The sequence below is a fragment of the Aethina tumida genome, chromosome 1 (assembly GCF_024364675.1).
Source record: "Aethina tumida isolate Nest 87 chromosome 1, icAetTumi1.1, whole genome shotgun sequence".
NCBI lineage: Eukaryota > Metazoa > Arthropoda > Insecta > Coleoptera > Nitidulidae > Aethina > Aethina tumida.
In genome coordinates, this window is record NC_065435.1 from 144,793 (window position 1) to 168,706 (window position 23,914).

At 28.4% G+C, this 23,914-nt stretch overlaps 1 protein-coding gene across 2 annotated transcripts; it reads right to left on the reverse strand.

The window, feature by feature from the left end:
- Positions 1 to 899: 899 nt before the first annotated feature.
- LOC109597334 (syndecan) lies at positions 900 to 23,896 on the reverse strand. Of its 2 annotated transcripts, none has more exons than XM_020012991.2 (4): positions 23,735 to 23,896; positions 4,731 to 4,878; positions 3,083 to 3,241; positions 900 to 2,784 (listed from the first exon to the last, which is right to left on the reverse strand). In XM_020012991.2, the coding sequence occupies exons 1-4, from the start codon at positions 23,795 to 23,797 to the stop codon at positions 2,618 to 2,620; spliced, it is 537 nt and encodes a 178-aa protein (XP_019868550.1). In that variant the 5' UTR covers positions 23,798 to 23,896; the 3' UTR covers positions 900 to 2,617. The 2 variants fall into 2 exon arrangements, with proteins under 2 accessions (XP_019868550.1, XP_049826458.1); XM_049970501.1 differs by lacking the exon at positions 23,735 to 23,896 and adding an exon at positions 11,157 to 11,179.
- Positions 23,897 to 23,914: the final 18 nt, after the last annotated feature.

Consider the following 23,914-nt stretch of genomic DNA (forward strand, 5'->3'; position numbering starts at 1 on the left):
GCATTTTTTCAAACATAAGCCTACCAATATTCATTTTTGAATTCTACGAAAAATTCTAGACATCAGTGGCGGCTCATGAGATTTCAGCCTGGTGAGCCACATTATATATAATATAATATATATGAGTTCATCGTGACATCTGTCCCAAAGTAGTTTTTAACTATTACTAGCCAAAGCTTTCGTCCTTTTTACCTCAAATCATTGGTCTGCACATTCCAAATGGTTATGTTCTTATGTTACTTAATGAATTAATTTTTAATTATAAATTAATTTAATAATTAATTAATAAACTTAATATTTAATTACAAATTAATTTATTTAGAATATTTCTGATTTCTTTAGCCGCGAAGGGGACAGTCTTATGGGTTCGCGTCATCGACATGCTCATGATTGGCGCACGTGCACTGTGCTGTGCGCCTTAGACACTTTTTGGATGGGTGAAATATGATTGTATATTAATTGTTATTTCAATTAAATTGTATTTATATTTTGTTAAGATCTTGTACAGCCCGTAATATATTTGAATAATAAAAAACCATATAAAGATGCATATAATTGATGTGAAAACCAGATCGATCGATTGATAATTTTATATCAAACATTATTAAATTTCAAATTTTAATACTAAAAAGTTTTCACTTCTATTGGTAGTCTCTATAACTGCAATTTTTAATTTTTTTTTTAAACGCATTTTATTGCATTTGATTGATATTTTTTTTATCAATTTTATATTTCACTCAACAGTACTTATGTTAACTACAATTATGACAAGACACATTATTACAATACTTACTTATATGATTATACAGACAAAAGCTGTCTGTAACATCTAGGCTCTTGAATCTTGAAAATAGCGATAATTATCTAAACATAGGATGGGTTGGTTTTAAAGGAAAATGGACAATTTAGGGTTTAATTTATTTACATCCGGATTGTACAACATTATTCTAATACTATACACTTCAATTTCAAGTACCTACAATCTCAAGTTTAATAAAAAATGTTATTGTAATAAGTATATAAGATTCAGATATTAATTATTTTCCAAATAACAAATACATTAAATAAATTAATATGCTTTGCATTGTTATTCATTATTACATAACACTGCTAAAATAACCACAACAATTTACACTTGTAAATCATTATATTTATAGTCAAAATAGTATTTTCAAATAATCTCTATTTCATATTAGAGATAATTCGAAACATGGTCAGTTAATTCCCTTAAATCAGTCTAAATACCATAACTGAGATAAAATAATAAATATTAGGACTGTGTAAATATATGATTTTAAATTTATATGAAGCTTCAACCTCATATAAAAGTAGAAGTCCCAGTTATGGAGTTATTAAAGTAGACCAATATAAAGGATAATGACTAATATACTTAAGGAGCTGCCAATATTGACAAAGAGAAGTGGAAATTTTTCGAAACAATTGTTCTTAAAACTTCCAGTTCGATGCAGGACGTCACAGAGCTTTACATATGAAGGGTGTTAGTTAAATTAATGAATAAATTAGGGATTTAATATTTCAAATAAAATACAAATGCGTTTTCATGAATTGTTGCATTCATGATATAAAACTTGTGTAGTATTCAACTGATATTTTTGTATCATTTAATCAACACCCTTACATGTAATTTAATCTACATTTTTAATCAATTTGGGAATGTCATTTATTATGCATAATGTCACATTACTGCTATTTTTTGAATGGTGGTAAAAATCAATTTAACAATTAATTAATATCGTTTAAATATAATAATAAAATCATTTATAAATAAAAAAATTTGATTAACAGAATGCAATTTTTATCAGTATTGTATATAAAACTTATCATTACAATAAAAACAGTCCATTAGTTGAAGATAAGGGCTTATGCAAAATCCTGCACTACATATTATTATTATTATCTAGGTTACTTTTTCGTTTTATTACTTTAATTATTTATTACTATATTAAATAGGTACGTTTAAGTATAATTTGAGTATATAGTAGTTTAAGAATTAAATATTAGAAAGTCAGATTAAAATAAAAATTATATATCATATCAAAATGACATAAATGAAACTTATAGCGATAATAATTAAACCATAAATAAATTTAGTATAATTGTACTATACACTCAAAATTAATCAAAATGGACGAAAAACATTTATTTTTTGTATCATATTGTGTTTTGTTACTTTAATATATACATACATATTTGATAATTTTTAGATGGTTTAACATGTTAACATTTTTTTTAATGTCAAAGATACACAATTGTTCACTTACACTGCTGGCAGTTTTTGGCATTGATTAGACCGACTCATAGTTTTTTATCCAAGAATTATGCTCATATAAGCATGTATATGTATATGTATACATACATACATACATACATACATATATATATATACATACATATGGTTGTGTGTGTGTGTGTGTGTGTTAGGATGTGCGCCTATTTATTGAGTTTGTTTTGTTTAGTTAATGTATGATATTGAAGCTGCACTAGAAAGCAGAAAATATTTAGTCTCTAAAATTTTCGCCAGGCTAATTTTTAAATCGTCACTTGAGAATTGCCATGTTAAGTCCATTACCGATAATACACACTAATCGTATTATTTTCAGGCGTAGAATTCCTTGTTTCCTCTATTATATGAATTCTGTGTCGGAGATTGCTTGGGTTCGCCTAGAGCGTATGACCCTTCATCTTTTTTACGCATTCGGTAGACGATGAACATCACCACTAATATGGCACATAATAATCCTACTACTGCTCCACCAATTACAGCTGCAAACAAATATAATTACATATAATTACCCGTTTATGTATTCTATTTATGAATAGAGTAGTAGTAGTAGTAGTAGTAGTAGTATCAATAGAATTAAAACTACTAAAACTACTAAAAACTACAATATTACATACATTTTTGAATATAACAATGAAATAGAGACTAAAATAATTGGGTTGAAATTTGGTGGTAGACACAAATAAAAATGTGCTTCTATCAAAAACAAAATTTAATAATAATAATAATAATAATAATAATAATAATTTAAAATTTGCAAATCTAAAAAATAATACGTACCCGCTAAAATTCCAGGTTGCGCAAAGAAAGATGTTTGGCGGTCTTCCGTTTTTGGATTCATTATAACACTTCCGTCTGAGGTGCGTTCTGTACTCTTTTCTACCGGAAGTTCTGGTTTCACAACATGCGTAGGTTTCACGGAAGGTACCACTGGGTCTCCTAAAACATAAACGAATTAATTATATAGGTGTTGATCTTTACAAAATACTCTCTTTAAGGTAGGAAAATTGTCACCCTTCAAAACAGGACCAACAAAATATTGATAACCGTAGTTATATGATCGTGTGATCGATTTCCCTATAAAAAATTATTTGCTTTTCTTCACATTAATCAAAAGTAATTAAAATATCGAGTCTTGTTTGAATAGAAAGTGTGAACAAAACATATGACAGAAAAAGTACATTACCTGAAACTGTCATATGTATAAATATATTTTCAAAAACCTTTTTCTTTCATTATCAAAAGATTCAAATAATATTTCTTAAAATTAAATTTTTGTGATATGATAATAAAAAATACACATTAATATTATGACAACCACTTAGCTGGACCACAACTTATGTTTTGGTTTAAAATACTTGTGTATAAAATTGCAATATTAATTATCATCTGATATACAGAGTGTTTCTGAAATAGATCGAATTGCCGTATCGTATCTTAGGTCGATACAAAAGTTAACAACAACAACAACAACAACAACAACAACAACAAGTCAAAATTACTCCAGATCCATTCAGTAAATATTTTAAAGCAAGATGTTGAAATGACGTAAAGATTACTTTGAACATTTGCCTACAGTGTTTTTGCATAATTAATAAAAAATATATTTTTTAACTATTGTCATTCCAGAAGCATATGCAATTGTTTAGCAATAGCAAGAAAATTAGGATGGTTTGCAAATACACATACATAGTATGTGGTGTCTTCGACAGATATGAGGAGATAGCTTTATAAATGCTAAAACAGTCAGAATTAAAATTAATTAATTTAAAATATTAAATCGGATAAATGTTGGATAAAAACATGTTTCTTAGGGTTGATAACGACTCACAAAATTAGTGAAAGATAAATTTTATTTTGATGTGGTATACTTTAGATTTGAAAAATATTATAATTATCCAAAACCGTTATCATTTATTAGTACTTGCAAATGGAAAAAATATATATCGCCGCTAAGTACTAAAATAGATAACCTTGTATATACATGTTTATAATTACATCATCTTCATACGAAAACTAAACAGGCAATAAATTTTTGGTAACAGTAAACTCTAATATAAATGCCATTCATAGATGACACTTCATTCATTTTCGGGATATATATATATATATATATATATATATATATATATATATATATATATACACCATTATTATATAGTTAGTCAAAACTTTATCCAATTTGTGGATCTTTAAAGTCTTTTGAAAACGAACATGCCTGGTGTTCAAACATCCGACCAGAAGTCAGAAAGTTTAAAAAATAAAATCCTCCATTACGGTCCCATCCTTCTGACAACCTAAATGAACACAACGTTCATAAATTTTTTTTAATCTTCATTGTTTCTGATTCCATCTCAGTGTTAGATATATTTTCAGCAGTAAACCGTTCTGACAAATGAAAGAAATAATAAAATAATTTAAAACATACTTGGTTGAATTGGTTCGGGTGTGTCCTCATCATCGTATGGTCCTATACCTGAGCCGCTAGGTTCACCCAAGTCTTGGGTCACCTCACCTCCATTTCCACTGCCTTCAATCGACTGGTCTGCATCATCACCATCAATTGTTAGATCGGACTGAAATCAAATTTATAAAAATATCTCATTCATCTATAATATTTATGAATTAATAGAAGTTATTAGAAAAATTAATTTTAGAAGCAATACAAAACATTCAATTATTCAATTATTAGAGATCTGTTGATTAATACAGTTATGGATAATTTTCCGACAGATAACATCAAATACAAGAGGTAAATATTTTTTTTCTGATTCACTGCTCTAGTCGGTGGTAAACAGGCAACGCCATGTCATCTGCAACATTTCAGGTATTCTATCCTAGTTATAAACCGTCATAGGCATCCGTACTGCTGAAATTGAGTTGATTTTGATTAAACACCAAAGCACGTGTGACTGAGGGTTAAAAGATTATAATTTTAATTAATATATTTAATATTTCTATAATTCTCTGCTCATGTACTACATGTTTATGTAGTAAGATATTTGGAACTTTAAATGATAGATAGATAGTAGATATCGCCTTTAGACACTCAAAAAACGGATATTTAAAAGCTTTTTGCCAAATATGTATGTACTAGATGATAACCCTCCTCCCTTTTGAGGTACTTAACATAGAGATTGCTAAATTCGAAAGAATACTAGGAGCCACTATAGATAGAATGTACAAAATATATAAATAACTAAAACGGATTCTATATCAAAGTTATTCTAATCTAATACACATACATTCCACACGGGAAAACAATTTTATTAAGAGAAGCTTTGAGTTTTATACTACAATATATAGAATACGTCAAGTTTCACAAAAATAAACATAAATAATATTAGATATTAAAGTAATGAATTAATTAATTAATACCAATTCAAGCTAAAACAAGAATTTTATTGTTTATTTGAATTTTAATTTAGATAATATTATAATTAATTATAATTATGTGTTTTACTCTTTTTGTAAAATATTTACCTATTTAGATTATTCTATGGGATCAATGTCAGCAACAAAGTTTTATTGTACTTTGACATATAATTATATTCTATTGAAATATTATAGTAACGTGTATTACATGTCATTTTTAAAACTTTAGACCTAGAAACATACAAGAAAAATAATTGTGATTGGGTGTTAAATCATGCGAAAATGGTGGATGCGAGTAATTCAAACAAACATCCTTTTGAAATCAACAATTGTAAGGTGAATTGATCGTTTATTACGATACCGTGATTTTTTCCGATATTTTCGATCCGATAAAACGTTGTTGAATTCAGTTGTCCAATATTTTATGGTTGACAATGAAGGTTCAATCAAAACTTTAATATTTAAATGGCTACTAATCACAAACTTTGTGAAAGGTTATATTACGAAAATTGTGACTAGAATATTCATAATGATGAAATGAGAACAGAATAACATATACCATAATGAAGAACTAGTTTTTTCTAGTGTTATTTACCTAGATAAGTAATTTAATTATCTGAAAATAACAGGAATATACATATAATTGTTTACAGGTTATACATGGTGTAAGTTCAACTAAAAAAAGTTTTAAACCACTATTTATTATTAAATATGGATGTGCTGTGACATGATCTTTCTTGGGAATAATTTTTGTTTTATGATGTTGTTTGAGTCTTACCTCTCTAATGCACTACATTGCACATTAGACATTAGGTATTAGACATATTATAAGGGATGCTGTTTAGTAATAGACATCTCTCTAATGCACATGCCCAGTTAACATTTTTAAGTAAATATCACTTTAATATTACACTTTGTTGTTAACTTGTGCAGATAAGGAAGTGCACAACGGTTATTTGTTCCGTCACAAAGTATAATATTACTTGTTTACTCTGTGTTCCTGTATTTACGTCTGTCTGTTCACGTATGTAGCAATGTACCCAAATAACAATTTAAATTATTAAACTTACAGTGATTTAGAATGATAATTATTCGAAGCAGTTTTCACTATGCACATTCAAAATGGGTGTACCCTTTATACAGCACTGCTTTAACTGATACTTCCACCAATCTACTGAGATGAAAATGATCCCCTATAGTAACATTATCTAAATACCCAAGGCAGGCATTTTCATCCACAATGAGAGTGAAATATAGTGGTACAAAAATGTATGATATGTGTTAGTTTACTTTGCTTTGTTTTTTACTAAGCAAATCAATTATGATAATTTTACTATTAATTTTATACATATTAGAATGTATATATATGTATTATTAGAAAATATAGCAAACTACCTATGCTAAGAAAATTGTTTTTTTTTTATCATCAGATAGCCGCCATTTAGAAAAAATAAGTTATAGGAGAAAGCAAAAAAATGATCAAATTTAAATGGAGACTCCATCTTTATTATCATCCACAAAATATTGGACAGAAGAAGAATTCAAATGAGGTCGTACAAGCATTTTTGATGAAGATATTACAGAGATTGTTTGATAATTAATCGGAGAGTAAAAGTGTGTGAAATTGCTGAGATCACACGTATCTCAATTGAACATGCAGAGAACATTTTAACAGCTCATTTGAATATGAAAAAGTTTTCTGCAAGATGAGTGTCGCAATTGCTCACCATTGACAATGAATGTACACGTGTGTCAACTTCAAAAGATTATTTCCTATTTTCAAATATAAATCCATCTGAAACAGATACTTATTTCAAATAAAAATGTGCCTGCAGACAGATTTTACTTTTAAAATAAATAAATAAATAAAGGAAATATTCATTAATTTTCCAACTGAATTTCATAAATCACTGTTTCGTTTTTGATTTTATTAACAAACGATTTGTGTCAAATATATTAGTCGAATGGCTCGAATGGTGGTAATAGTTTCATGAGTTAAGGAGTGAAGAAGTGTACACAAATTTTTATTAAAAATTGATTTTAAGATGACGAAAGGTATGTGTCGAAGAGTCTTACTAATTTAATTAATTATTAGGACAAGGCTTAATATTACTGATGTAGCTTGACTAAAATTTGATTCATTGGTTCACATCACACAAGTTGAAGATAATGTGGATGAAGAATAGGAAAGTGAGCTAGGAACATTTTGTTAATAAACACTCAAGAGAGCTGAAAAATAAAATTGGTCAGAATTGTAAGCAGGTTTTTTGTTTTCTTTAGTAATAATTGTTATAAAATCTAAATTGTCAATAAATATTGTCATGAAATGTAGAAGTTTCGCCCACTGTAAAATCACAAGCAGGGACGAAAAGTAGTGGTACAACAGGAAGCACCTACCTATTAGGTAATGATGATGTAGGTAGAATCTCTTATCATACTAGTGAATAAGACCGGCAGTTTAGATTACACTAATGATTAGAAATGAAGATATGCGAACATATGAATTAAAAAATACATATTTAATTTTTTATTTTACATTATTCATATATTCATTCAATATTAATAATAATTATTATTATTATTATTATTATGTATATATAGTATTTTTTCTGCATAAACATAAACTCTGCTAATTTTCCTGAAATCTAACATGTATTTAGGCTTTTAAGACATTGACTACGAAAAAATTTGTTGTTTAATTGCATCAATTTGACGTTGACAAAGGAATACTTTGAAAATACAATCTTTCTTTATATATTTTATTTAACGTTATGGCATGTTATCCTTTTATTTGACTTTTTTGACTCCAGGTTCATATGTTTGTAAACCTCAACAACCTCAACAACCTCAACAATCTCAATAACCTCAACAATCATGTAATGTAAAATATCACACTTATTATTTCTTAGAAAGTTCTTAATCATCAAAATAAATGATTCACATGCTTTTGACTCAAACTGATTCATGGAAGGCTCATCAGAAATACTACTGATCAGAATCGATTTTTCAATAAGAAAATTGTTAGTTAAATAATACCTAATATTTATTTGAAATTATTTTAAAATAAAAATATTTATTATTTTACATAATAAATATTCGAGATATTTTATTGATTTTTGATCCACTGCTACATCATTCATCAAGAGACACTTTGTGATGTACAACATATTTTTAAAGAAAAACACTGCCTTTATTCATAAAAAAAAACCTTTTTAAGTCTTTTCTTAAAATGACATCGCCCCTTTAAGGTAATTTTACCTTTTTTTAGAAACCAACTCGAAACTGACAGAATGAAAAATGAAAAATGAAAAATGAAAATTTTATTTTGCTGATCGCGATGCTGATGTTATAGGAAGCTAAGTACGTAAACAGGTACTTGCTTTACGGAATAATTACATCATACTGTTTTTAAAACGTTTTAGTATTCTACGTAGATCATTTATGCATCGGAAGCCGGAGATATGTGACAAGTGTACGTGAATGCCATTTAAAAGGTTTTATGAATTGTTATATAGGTTTTGTTTAACATACAGTTATAGAACGATTTTGTTAACAGTAACAGTTGATTGATTTGATTACTACATTAGTACATTACTACATTACTACATTACTGCATTACCACAATACAATACATGGAAACCAGAATTACTTATATACACGTATGTATGTACAGTACAGTCTGGCAACCGATTGCCGATCACCAAAACAAAACTATAAGGCATATCACGCATTTAACGGACATTAATCTGTTGACCTAGAGATGTGTTCATTTGCGTCTCCACACTCTTATTCGCTAATAAGTCACTTAAGTCACGGTGAGAAAATGGCTGGATAGATAATCATATGTATTTATGTACGGGTTGTCTCAGATTAGATGAAAAAGAAAACCATAGTTGAGGTTGCTTTTAAAATATCTTTTTATCTTTTATTTAATTTTTTTAGTGTCGTTGTCTACAAAGACAATGTTGTTGTCTGTGAGACAAATGAGTGTGTAACTCATAAATTATTTTAGTAGTACTACTAAGTACTTTTGTCTATATATTAAATGATATTTCCAGTAAATTTTCGGATAATTAATACTGTTGTCTCTGAAACGAAGTGGGCAAAACAGAAGTTTTAGTTTCAATTGGAATATTTCGGATGAAATTCAACAAATAAATAAATAAATCAAAAAATCAAAAATAAAAATCGAAGAAAACGACCGGAAATGTTTTTAACTAGTTACATTAAATAAACATGAGTAATTTGCTGATTACTAATAACAAATTATTAATAACAAAAACAATTATCAATATTTTTCGAAATCTTTCATCATTATATCTATAAAAATAAAAATATCCAGTTATGGGTACAGTGTTCAGTGAATACTATCCATCTTTAAGTCTTACGTCTCTTTTATACATACAGAAGGGCATAAAAAGTAAACCTCGAATAAAAACCATGTAAAATGTTATCTAAATACTGCCGTAAAAGGGACTGTTCGAAGCTATTTTGCAGACTGAAATCGGTTGAGTAGTTACAGAGATCTCCAAAAAAGAGAATTATTAATTATTACATTAGTAGTTAATATTAATCAAATCATCAAAATCAAATTGGAATGAGTACCTTGACACAGACAAATGAAATAATATAGCAGATGTAATAAATTAATTAGGTATATTTATGAAAATATTATAATGTAGACTTTTTGTATTGAACTATACATAATAGAAATATTAGTAGGGTATATTTTCATTTTTAGATTTATCATTTTACTTGTAACAAAAAACTAGTACTTAATTTTACTGATAAATCTCAATATTTTTATGCGTCTTAGGAACCATCAATAATAAAGGTTGATGTTTGTTTTCATCTCACAATCATTAAAATAAATTAAATTATATGGTAGCCCATAATATAATCCGAAGTGTTGAAATTACACTCCATTTCTCAATCAAATTGTTTTCATCTGTTTACACTGTCCAAACGAATGAAAAATATACTATAAATGACTTAGGAACTATTTGTATATTATTTGTATTATATTTGTAAATATAAATGAATGGCTGAAAGACAAAAATAGATGTCTTTTCGTGTACAGAGCTCCTAAATTATAATTTGTAAAAACAACATATATTTGTTTATATAATTGATAATTTTGTAAATACCGAAATTATATTGCTGACGTTGAGATTAATGCTAGGTGGAATGCAATGGAGAACGAGATCACTGGGGTACTCAAACCATATTGACATCAATGGATCAATGATGATGATGATGATGATGATGATGATGATGATGATGATATAAGATACAGATATATTTAAAGAAAATACTCTACTAAATAAAAAGTGACTTGTAAAGTATGTTTACATGCATGTGCGTATATAATAAACAAAGTCGGTTTTCAGTTTTCAGTTTTCAGTTTTCAGTGAATTTTAATGTAAATTTAAATCAAAAAGTAAACACCTATTTTGATTTGATGGGAAATTTTACTTACATGTACACTAATTTACATTGAGCATGTAAGGAAATTGTTAATAATCAACCTGTTTCTAGTAAAACCGCTCAGAAACTGACAGGATAAGATAAAAATGGCGCCGGGGCGGAACAGATATGGAACTAGAGCTAATCAATAACAGTTGTCTGCGCCGTTTACTCACAGCATCCGCCATATTCTACTGCATGTTGTATTTGTTGTATTTGTTGTATTTGTTGTATCAGTTGTCTGATCAAAATGTGTTTTTAATTTTAGTCATTAAATAAATTTGCTCCAGACTGAAGAAGAAGTTGGGACGACTAAATTCTTCTCAGCCTTTTTGATTTCAAATTTTTATACGGTATTGAATTATCAGTCCGATAAATCTACATAATATAGATAGATTGTGTACATGAATGTTGAATAAAAAAAGACATATTACGAAAAATTGTTTGGACTATAATTCTTCTAATAATTGATTTCCTAATCGAAATACATTGGTCAATAAAAGATAAAAATTAGGGGGTTCTTGGTGGTAAAATTAATAACGATAACGATATTATTAAAAAAAACTATTAAAAGTCTTTAGTTGTAAATCGCAGTTAACTGCTTAACCGAAGAAATGATAGTTTAGCAATTCAAAATTTTATATCAATCAATCAATCAATTAATAATCATTTCATAAAAAATGATTGATAGAATGAACCAAAACGGAAAAGAATGAGTATAGAGGGTTCTAGAATATAGTCAGAGTGTGGAGTGTAGAGTGTAGAGTGTAGAGTGTAGAATGTAGAGTCTAGACGACGGTCAGTCAACGTATGCGGTTGTATGACTAGTGTGATTCGGGTCAAATCGGGTCATTAACGTTTTCGCCCCGTTTTCAAAGATTCATTAACGTAAACGATATTTTAATAAATGTAACGATCATAATTTTATTTGTTACCTAACTACAATAGATAGAGTGTAGGTTCAATTACAACAACAACAACAACAACAACAACAACAAAAAGATACGTCTAGTAAACTAAACTGTATTACTTTCCAAATATTATACAATTAAGAATTTCTACCAATTTTGAAAAATAAATAATATGAGAATGTTATTTTACAAATTCCCAGTATATAAAATAATAAGAAATAATTTATTAAAATATGATCGTCATTAGTTTACGAATTTTATTAAGAAGAGTAAACAAGATATTGGTGTTTTTATGTCTTTGTGACTAAATATTGTTATTCTGAGAAAATGAAATGAAGTGAGAAGTTATATATTAAATATTAAATTAATCAGTATATTCTTGTTTGTGATCGGACTTACATTAACAGAACCACGATGTCAGCACAGCTATTAAAAATATTGAGAAATAGTTTATTTATAACGGTTAATTGATTACTCCAATCGAATTCTACGTAATTAATGTTAATGTATAAAAACTTTTGATAATTAAACAACGTATCTTGAAATATTGAATAAAAATAAAATTAAGCACGAAAACACATGAATGATCTCACACTTTTATTCTGTACTGCGTAATTGCGAATATATAAGTACATATATTACATATATGTTTTTGCTTTATTTTTTCACCGATATTCATGACCTTAGGACTATTTTATTTTAATTCGATTAGCTCCTTTGAAGAACTTTAGATTGTTAGATGTTAATAACGCCGTTATACATTCAGGATAATTTTTGAATTTTTTAATTACATTTTAATTGCATTACATATTAAAAATTACTGAAAAATTATATTAGAGGAGAAATTTTGGAATCATCGTAAAAGATATAAAAATGAATACATTGTTATTGTTATTGTTATTGTTATTGTTATTGTATAAATCATTTTATTCACAATTATTTGTATTTAATAATTTCGTTGGCTCAATAAGTATCACCTAGCTTGCTTAGACCACATATGAAGATGAAGATGAAAGATAAAAAATGTTAAAAATGTGACATTTTTCTTGGAAATTATATTCCAATACAATTTGTGAGTTTGTGAGGGGGTTGGTTTTTAATTGAATAACATTATTTAGGTCGTTTAAATAAGGTTTCCACTTTGAATGGGTACGCAAAATTTTAGCCGTTCACTGAAATTAACAATAAACAATCCACACGTGTTTAAACTTCAAAAGAATCTTTGACTTGCTTCCGCATCCACCATATGTGGTGTGGTGTGGTGTGGTGTAGTGTAGGTGTTTCTCATCTAGTAGTTATTTATTTATTTATTTCCTTTTACCAAATATGAAAAAAATTGGCTCTAATTCTAATTCTAATTCTAATTCTAATCATTGCAGAAACGAATACTTGTTTTGAAGGGATTCATTTATTTTTACACTTTACACTTACAAAGTTGAAATTTGAAATTTGAAATTTGAAAAAATAATATATGTAAATGTATGTATTGTATGTATGTATGTATGTATGTATGTATGTATGTACTGGAAGTTGATTCCAGTCCAGTCGAGGCCAGGCCAAATACTGTGTCCAAAAAATAGTCGAAATACGCACTATTGCAGGTATCCATGTCGAATAATTACGAAATTATTCAACAAAGGAGAACGTTGATTGGTACAACATGTTCAAAAAAACTCAACAGACAACGAGTTGAAAACGAAACGATAGATGACGTTCCAGACCACCATCCTCATCAACCAAGAAGCAATACGTCACTCAAAATCAAGGAATCAGTAAAATCTCGATTGTTGTCGAAAATACTGAATTTGTTTATGTGTGAGTTATTCGCCAAAAATGCTTGAAATATCGTCGTAATCGCCTGATTTAGCTTCGTCTGACTTTCTCTATTGGCTATTCTCCAAACTACGAATCAAAGAAATTCTTTTGGAGTGCTTCGAGAGCTAGAAGAAACGTAGTATTGCTAGAATAAGTGTATTGCATCGGATTGATTTTAATTTTGTATTATTGTATATTCCAGCTATTTATTTATTTATTTATTTTAGTTTTGATAAAAATGACAATTTGTTTAATTGAAATTTATCTGCATAAAAGTTAGGTTAAATTGAGTGTACACAAGAAAACATAAATAAACACATGATGCGAGCAACCTTGATTATCTAACCGCATGCCAGACCGGTCCGGCGCAAAGTGGAACAAGTTCTCATTGAGAATCTCAATGGGAACTTCTCATCTACAATGTAAATAGACAATGTAGACCGTTCTCAACGTTGCATTCAACTCTCAACTCTAACTCTATGCAATCTATGCAATCTATGCAACTTTTTCAATTTAAATGGACATTATTAATAATTATTAACTAATCTCATTAAAATAAAAAGATTTTCTTGTTATATTTCTATGTTGATGAATTGTTGAAATTGTGTCTTGATAAGTTATTGCTAAATTTTACATCAGTCAAAATAAACTCATTTAATAAACAAATAAACATCGAAAACTATCATCTATCTAAACTATCTACATGTGTAAAAGTACGTTTTTACAAATTATATAATATTTTAATGTGTCTAACATTAACTAACAACAAATTAAACTGATTAACTATAATATTATATCATAAATTATTAACAATTAGACATCAAATATTTATATTGAGTAGTTTTTTCAAAAATCATTTTTATTGGTTGAAAGTTTTTGTCAAATACTTGAACTGAACAATTTTTTGACCATTCTTGTCGTGACTTAATACGTTTCAATTTCTTTTTTAGATGTATCAAATCTTTAAATTGAAAACAATTCTTTTAGTTTCAAACAATTGATATGATTGAAAGTTTTTTATCTATTTTCAACAAACACTTGAATTATTTAAATTATACTCTAAATGATATCAAGATTATTAAAGTTTTGTGATGTGATTGTGATGATCTGAATGATGAATACTTTACAGACCACTCAAAAATAGTTTTTTAATTCCATTAAAAAATACATAAGATATTTGATTTTTGTGGTAGGTCTCGTTAGAGATCTACATGGGTCGGACCTTCGGCAGCTCTGGTTTACACGAGTCAAATGTTATCTATCTGGCTCGGGCATAAGCCGGATCAGATCGTATTGTATCGAATTATTCCTAACTTTCTTTTCTATCTACAATGCCACGTTATTTATTTATTATTTATTTTTCTCGGAAAGTATGTATTAAATAGATTTTAAAATAGACTGGGTCACAAACGAAATCATAATTTAAATAAATCGTTATCAGATATCAACTACTACGCAACTTAATGACTACAACTAAGTTTGCTTGCCTGCTTACTCAAAATAATACTTAATTTTACAATACTATCTGTATGGAAGGATTTGGAAGAACAAAAGCACTTTTCTAGTATTTCTTTAGATATGGCATAACCTTTATTGTAAATTACGGCCAGTAATGGTTCGAAAAATATACCATATAATACATATATAGAATTGGGTTGAGTCGAAACTTCTCATTCCTAAACCTATCTCCTCTATCGAAGAATGAATGATGAATGAATTGCTTATGACAGACTTAAGACTTTTAGAAAGACTTTCCATTCAAGCCATTCCAATATCTGTTTGTTTTAAGGTATGGTGTATGGTTCCTTCCGTGCGGCCATCGGATGCGACTATGGGTGGGTGTGCGGTAATGGCAGACGTTTAATAACTCGACCTTGCGGTTGGTTCCATGCAATCGCCACATACAGTTCGTGTTGACTGATTAAGTTGCGGTCTCGTTGTGGCGGTCACATAGAAGGAACCATATCTTTAAATTGGGCATCTTTGGGCATCTTTGGGCAACTTTAAGTAGGCTCTGAACGTCATGCCTCTTTAGCACGACCATGTCATTCATGTCTGGAGTTATATGGTATGAATATATGATATAATATGAATGTTATTATATGTATCTCACAAAATGTTATTGATTAATTAAATTGTTTAATAAAAAATATTTTATTTAGTCTCAAATGCGTAGCAAACTTATAACTTATACAAACCTTTTTGTGATCAATTGGAATTGTAAATCTATATAATTACCTGAAACAATAAAAAAAACATTAAATGTGATTATTATGCGATTGATTATGTGTAAATTTGAAAAATATACAAATGAAAATTAATCTTGAATATAGAGCAAGAATTAACTATTTCTTTTTAGACCTTCAACTACATGACGACGACGACGACGACGACGACGACGACGACGACGACGACGACATCCTTTACAAAAATAAAATATTCAAAAATATTATTTTCAAAGAATGACAGCGAATGGTATGGTATTTTAACGTAAAAATAAGCATACATGTTTAGTAAGTTTTGTTAAACATATACGTGCGTCAGTCAGTCCAGTCATATATGCTTTTAGATTATCGACATAGCTCAGCATTAAACACACACCATCAACTGTTAAAATTCCATAGTCATCATCATCCATCAATTTTCAACTTTTAGACTTTTAGAATTATCTATCGATTAAGAATAGCTGTGAAATAGATTTTTATTACTTTTTTTCTAAGCAAATTCGGAGCTGCGATGTAATGTGATCCACGCTTAACGAAAAGATTTTATTCAATAAGTTATGTAATTGTCTCGCGACTCACAATTTAGAACCAGAGACCTGAGCGGATGTTTCTCTTTAGTACATAAACAACCGTGCGTGGTTCAATTATTAACAATTTTTTGAATTGTTCATCTATTAGGTAGGTAGGTATATGCCTATTTGCAAACAACTCATATTGGATTGGATAATGACTATTTGTCTGTCTTCGTTCATCATCATATTCAACACAACATTCAATCAACAGGATTGTGCACGCTAAAACGGAACGAGGTCCTATGCAACACAGTGTTGTTTAAAATGGAAAATACATATAAGCAAATTGTTACCATTTTGATAATAATTAACTGGAATTTGGAACTTTGGAACGATATAAAATACATTTTACAATACTATCGAAGTTGCAATGTTAGAAAAGAGATTCATTAATACATTAGATTAACTTAATTTAATAATTATCAAATATAGTTGAAATGAATTGATTATTTTTCAATTATTAAATGAGGTTAAAGGAACTATATATATATATATATATATATATATATATATATATATATAACACACAATACATTTACTACAATACAACAATAGCCCGTCGGAACACCTATGGAACTAGAGCAGAGTAAATCCGGATGTACGACAAAACCATTTTCCAACTAAATCATTACTTGGATAGTCAAAAACCCAATACGAAAATATTGTATAATAAAACTTTGTACAACTATACTGATCAAATTAAAAAATAACACACTGTGTGTTGTCTGAGATCAAATATGAAATCATCTTAAAAAACACTAATGATTAATTAGTTAAATTGTCGTTTTCATGTTCTATGAATTTTTTTACATGAAACGATTCCAGCAAAGCAAATAAACAGTCTAACTTCATAATATTCCACTTATATGCTTTCATGGATGATAAATAATGCCTAAATTACTGCAGTACTTATTTTACAGCTTACTCGTAAAATGCTTATTATATTAATCCATTTGTTATATTTGTTTGTCAAAATTTAGAAAGCACTTCTATGCACTTAACAAGAGTTGCCTCAGGGAAAAATAACCTCAATGGCCCGTTCCAGGTAAACTTTCTATAATTTTGACTTTGTAGAAGACCTTTACTTCCATAAGGACCATTTGGATGTCTGGTAACCAACCGCCTTAACAATAGCAAGTGCATGCAAGTATTGTGAAAGTTATCGTATGGAACACAAATTCTGGGTTTTATAATGAGCCTGTAGCCTGTAGCTGCATAATGAAAACGATTGATTAAACCTACATTTTTCGATTATTCACATGCGACAAAATTTATCTCATACTGAACAAATTCTAGTAGCCCTGTATACTAATATTTAACAAATAAAGCAAAATATGTATATCGTTTACAACTATTAAAGTGATAATTTTATTTTTGGTAAGTTTTCAATTTTATAATGATATAATCTCATCATTTCACCAATATCTATCTATCACAACTGTATAATTTCTTCATCATCAATAATTTTCAACAAATTATTATGCATATTTATATTTCAAAATCTAATTGAACATACAATTATTTACCAAAATAGCAGTATGACAAAAAAAATAACTTTTTAGTGTTTTGAAATTATTTTTCGCTTATATGATTTAAAGATGATGATGATGATAAGATTTTTTAGTTCCATAAATATGAGGTGATTAGAATCCGAGTATATTTAACACCAGTCGCATTTTTCATCACAAATTCTCGAAATACTAAACTCATATAAATGTTACATGTACATCGAAAAACGTTTGTTCCGACTGAATTTTGGGAGGGGCATAATTTATGACAGAGATAGTAAAAGTCTCCCACTACGGGCCACACTTGCAGACTTCTACTGTCTCTGTCGTGCCTGGTGTCTCACTCAAATACTTTTCGATCGGTAGATCGGTATAGAGCTTCATCTGACCAAATATCATACATTTTAAAAACCTTCTAGATAAAGTTATTTATGTGTAAAAATTTAGGATGTCGTATTAATTGTGACAAAACATCATAATATTACTCAGATATATTACCTCCTCCCACATTAGTAATACAGGAAATTTGATGGCATAAAAGAACGTTCAAGGATTTGATTTAAACATACTACGTAAGTACGTACTTACTGAATATAATTATCATCAGTAACATCAGTTATCTTATCTAATTTATTTACGTACCGCCTATTGTGTACGTCTTAAATTTGATTGTTGAAAGTCTTAATATTACAAATAACTCCATACAAAAAACATTTCATCAAAAAAAAGATATTTTACGTTCACTTCATAGATAGTCGTATCCACTGTCCACAAATTGATAGATTTATCAGAAATATCCCAAGTTAAAGATATCTTAATATTGTACATTACATATTATTTATTATTTTCGGAGAGCTTGATATTTTCGCAACATTTTAAAAATATATATTCTTTCGTAAATATTTTTGAAACAGTCGGAGATATCAATATGCGGTTTGAACCAATGAATGTTTTAAAATAATTGACACTTCAGATAGTTCCTAGTAAAAATTCAATAAATTAAATCAAAAGTTTAGAAATAAAATTAAAAAAGATTTTACTAAATTAGAAAAATTTCAATAACTTAATAATTCTTTTGTAAACATGTAAATGTTTTTTGATTAAAAAGCTTAACCCTTTCCTAGGCACTGGTACTGGCATTTTTTCCCACATTCTTGTTAATTTTTTGTGGGCACCAGCAACAAGCAAGAAGTTATTCTCCAAATTTACAGTGCGCCATCTAATCTTCTTTTAAATGAGGTATTGTAAAATTAAAATTAGTGAATATGTAAATATCAAATTCTTATGGGAGTTATTAAATATGCAATCAAATGCTAAATGGTGCTAAAAATGGCATGCTACTTTAAGTAATTTGCATATGTATCAATCACACTTCTGCTCGAATGTATTTCATTTAATGAAGGTCAAATAAAAGATCACGGAAAAATATAATTTGGAACTTGTTACAACTGTTTACAAAATTTCGGCAATCTTTATAAACATGGCGCATGTACAATAGATATAACTATTTACTAAAATTAGATAAATGAGATTACATCAAACTATATTTTCTGACTCATCATATATAGACACTAACAAAAGTCATTGCTGAAAGTGTTCGTAGTGTTCATAATATGGTAAAAACATGGATGATGTTAAGGAAGAACCTGTTGATGCAATTCATGTGTTTTATTTTTTAATGAAAATGTATAAAATAGAAAAAATAATATCCAAATTCTGAAATTTCAATAGATAGAATAGATAATTGACTTAATGCCTTAAAACATCAAAACATTTAATGTTTATTTCTTTAGAGTAATAATTTACAATATTTTTATATCATAAATATTTGTTCAGTTAGTCATAAAACAATCGATTGATCTAAAGAATCAATTAACGGCAAAATAATGACAAACACTATTTTAACTATTTACAAAAACTTTGCTTAAGAGATAACTTTATCAATAACCAGAGCAACTAACTTTCTATCTGGATGGAGAACATGACTTAAAATTTAATTAAGCATGTCTTACATTTCTTACTAGTTTGTAACATGACAAAGTAATGCACACTCCATTTCATGCCCTCAAGGACGATCATAGTGAACCAATAATAAAAAAAATATTCCAATCAGGTGTTCAGGCATAGGACATAACCTAACCCCAATAGGTCGCAATATAACAAATTAACAAGATAATGAATGCGGAAAGTGATCGGTATGATCAGTATATACAAATATAAACAAAATTATTGCTATTCTTAAGTAAAACATTACAGCTGGTGTTCACCTAATAATTACAACATAAGCTATGCCTATTCTCAAATGTCTGTATGTCAAATCATAGTTAACCCTCAAGAGTGATCCTAAGTGATCTGTAGTCTTTAGTATATATCAGATCATCTAGTTTGGCATGAACTAAATACCAATTAACTAATAAATATACCTAATAAGGAAGCTACTGTTAACTGGTACTTCTTAATTATCTGAACATCATTGATACCTGCGCAATGATCGTAAGTAAGCTGTAAGCTGTAAGCTGTAAGCTAGGGGATAAAGTGCCCCTCCATTCATATGTAGGAAGTACAACAATGAAATGCCAAATAGATTGGCAACAGTCACGATGAATGATGTTAATTACATGTCTTACTTCTACTCTACTACAAAACTACAATACATAAAAATGTGAATAATTAGAGAATAAAAGGAATGAACTTTCGGACAATAACTAAAATATAAATAAATAAATTAAAATAAGGGATGTATAAGTGTGTATCCTCTTGTAATAGCAATAGAGGAGTTATGCAGTACGTAGTTGATTAATTGCTAACATCATTTTGCTAACATTTTTTCCCTGATGATTAAACATTTCATCATTTTTGTATGGTTATGATTGATGTATGATTAATCTTTTGAAATCGAGAGCGACTTCTACATATCAAACAAAGAGTTATGTATGTGTCTTAAAAATATTCGTATATCTCTGTATTTCTAATGTCATGTTGCTGCTATTCACCGAGTAGGTCTTATTAGTGTTCTAATAGCAGAAAATCGTGAGTGCGAGAGAGAAGTGTGTTGAGTATTTGTGTTGAGAAACACACGAGATGCACAGCACACACTGTGTGCATGCAAGATTTAAGCATGCACACAGTGTGTGGTTTTTACAAGTTGACGTCCCAGTATCCCTGTATCAACCGTCAAAACATACCGTAGTCTCTCTCTCTCTCTCTCTCTCTCTCTCTCTCTCTCTCTCCCTCTCTAGCTCTCACACACTGAACACCCCGTTCATTTCACGGTTGCACTAGCGGTTTTTTAGCACCACAAAAATAATGCCAACCAATGCGGTATAGATTTGAGAACAGAACTATAACAACTAACAAATTTATGCCGTTGTCTAATTTTATATTATATATATATATATATATATATATATATATATATATATATATATCATAAAGTATCAAAATATTTCTTATAATTAACTGTGGGTGTTAATAATTTGGCATGCAATTTCAAAATGACTAATGCGACCACCAAGAAATTTATGCAATTGTATAATGCATAAATATTCTAAATTCTATTTTCAGAAAGAGTCATTTTAGTGTGTTAGTGTTGAGAGCTCAATTGCTCTAAAACTTAACTTAAGATCCAAGATCACTTTAAAGACACATACTTGACATTTCATATCGCTATTAAATGTGGCCCACAACAATCATATCTGATATGTTTGAACTATTATTAGTATTATTGAAAACCACACACATCTTATTAAGTTGATTTTTGGATTGCTAATATTATAAAAAGGTGCCACATTTAGTATGTAAAATGGAATTATTTATGAAATAATGGTTCACACGTATAAACCACATTTATCTGTAATATTAAAATTAATAATTTGTCATGCAATATCATCAATAGGTGCAACAAATTTATTAATCTTAATAGAGACTTTTTTGTCAATTGACATTGTCAACATGAAAGACAATATTTCTTTCGTACAATCAGTTTATGTTAAAATTTCAGAACAGTTCCTAAAATTAGTAAAATGAAAATCAAAAATTTTGTTGTAAGATTAATTGATTTTATAAAATGTTTTTCTTTCGGGCAATTCGTACAAAAATGATAAAAAATAAACATAATTAATAAATTCCTTTATGTCTTATTACAGAAAAATTCCAATTAGGGACCATTTCTGTGACTAATATATAAAAAATTATTCATAAAATATTTTCAAAAGTAGTGTGTGTTTGTGAATTTTATTTTTAGAAGTTGTATATGTTTTTACTTTTCGATAAATTTCACAAAATAATAATCTGAACGTTAGGCGGATTCACTGAGCGTTTTGTCAATAGCAATATTGTTAACGTACAAAATTCACTCATTCACTCGTTAATCTGAATTGTTCTCCAAAAATAAAATGATATATACAACAATTTTTTTAAATAATTTAGAATTAAGGGAACAGTTTGTACATTGAACAATATTAGCAAAAGATTAGCAAGACGTTTAGTGAATAAGCTCTATTATATATCTAAGATAACATCAATCAATGTGATATTGTAAAATAAAATAACATTTGTTGTAATAAGCTTGCTTGCAATTACTTGATTGATTGATTCTTTCAATGTTTTTTTTAATTTTCTGAATCAATTTTGGGGATATTTCTTGTAAGCCATATATAATACAATCGTGACTTTTCTCTATCTCATCTAGAAATACCTAAAACAGCCAATATCAAGTAATCACATATACATGGAAGTGGTTAATACCAACCAGAAACATTAATCTGTATACAAAAAGGAAATAGTAAATAAAATTGAGGTTATTTATTTGTGTGTGTGTGTGTGTGTGTGTGTGTGTGTGTGCGTGTGTGTGTGAACGTCTAATTTTACTTTTTAAAGTTAAAAATATGTTATTGCGATTCATTAATTATAATAGAAATAAATTGGGCGTACATAACTAGGCTATAGCTATAGCTAGAATAGTAACTTTCTGTGTTTACATGAGGACATCCTACATCCTAGATCTACCACCTACCATCTATCATCTACCATCTACCATCTACCATCTACCTGTTTTGGAAAAGGCCAAATTATATGCCATGTAAGAGAGACTGTAAGTCTTGTAAAATAAATGAACCTTTAGGTGACCGAAAAGAGATTATTTTAGACTTATTGATAAAAACAAAATCTTTATTTATTTACTATTTGCATAACCTAGTTAAAAATTAAATATTACAATAGTTGAAAATAACAAGTCAACTATTTGTATAAATAGCAAAAAATACTATATATTAAAGCTTATTTGTATACAAAAAGACTGTATTTGTATATATAGGGTCAGTGAAAATACATGAATTGCAATATTGCGTATTTCTAGAAATGTATCGTAAAGATATTTAAATGAGTCAGTAGTTTATTGTTGTAAGAAAAATTTTTCCTTTTAACTTTGGCCGCGTTATTCACTAATACAAAGAAATTAACAACTTAATCGACACATACGGTGTTTTGGTGTGAACCCACTGCGACTGTTTAAAAGATAAAATGTAAATAGAAAATGTTGGTGCCACAAATTCTGGCTTACCTGTGCAGATGCGAATCCAAGAAGAAACGCGCAGAAAAGTAATCTATATATCCTAAAATGCATCACTAAAAACAGTTTCTACTAATTGAAATAACTTATATGTTTTTGATACAAAATATATTATGACACTTTTCACCGCACAAGTTCACTATTCGATAGCAGACTGATCAATTCATTGCA

Coding starts and splice junctions, on each gene's coding strand:
- LOC109597334 (XM_020012991.2), bottom strand. CDS start 23,797: ATGCATTTTAGGATATATAGATTACTTTTCTGCGCGTTTCTTCTTGGA. Junction 4,879..23,734: donor TTGGATTCGCATCTGCACAG/GTAAGCCAGAAT, acceptor ATTTGATTTCAG/TCCGATCTAACAATTGATGG. Junction 2,785..3,082: donor GCAACCTGGAATTTTAGCGG/GTACGTATTATT, acceptor ATTTGTTTGCAG/CTGTAATTGGTGGAGCAGTA.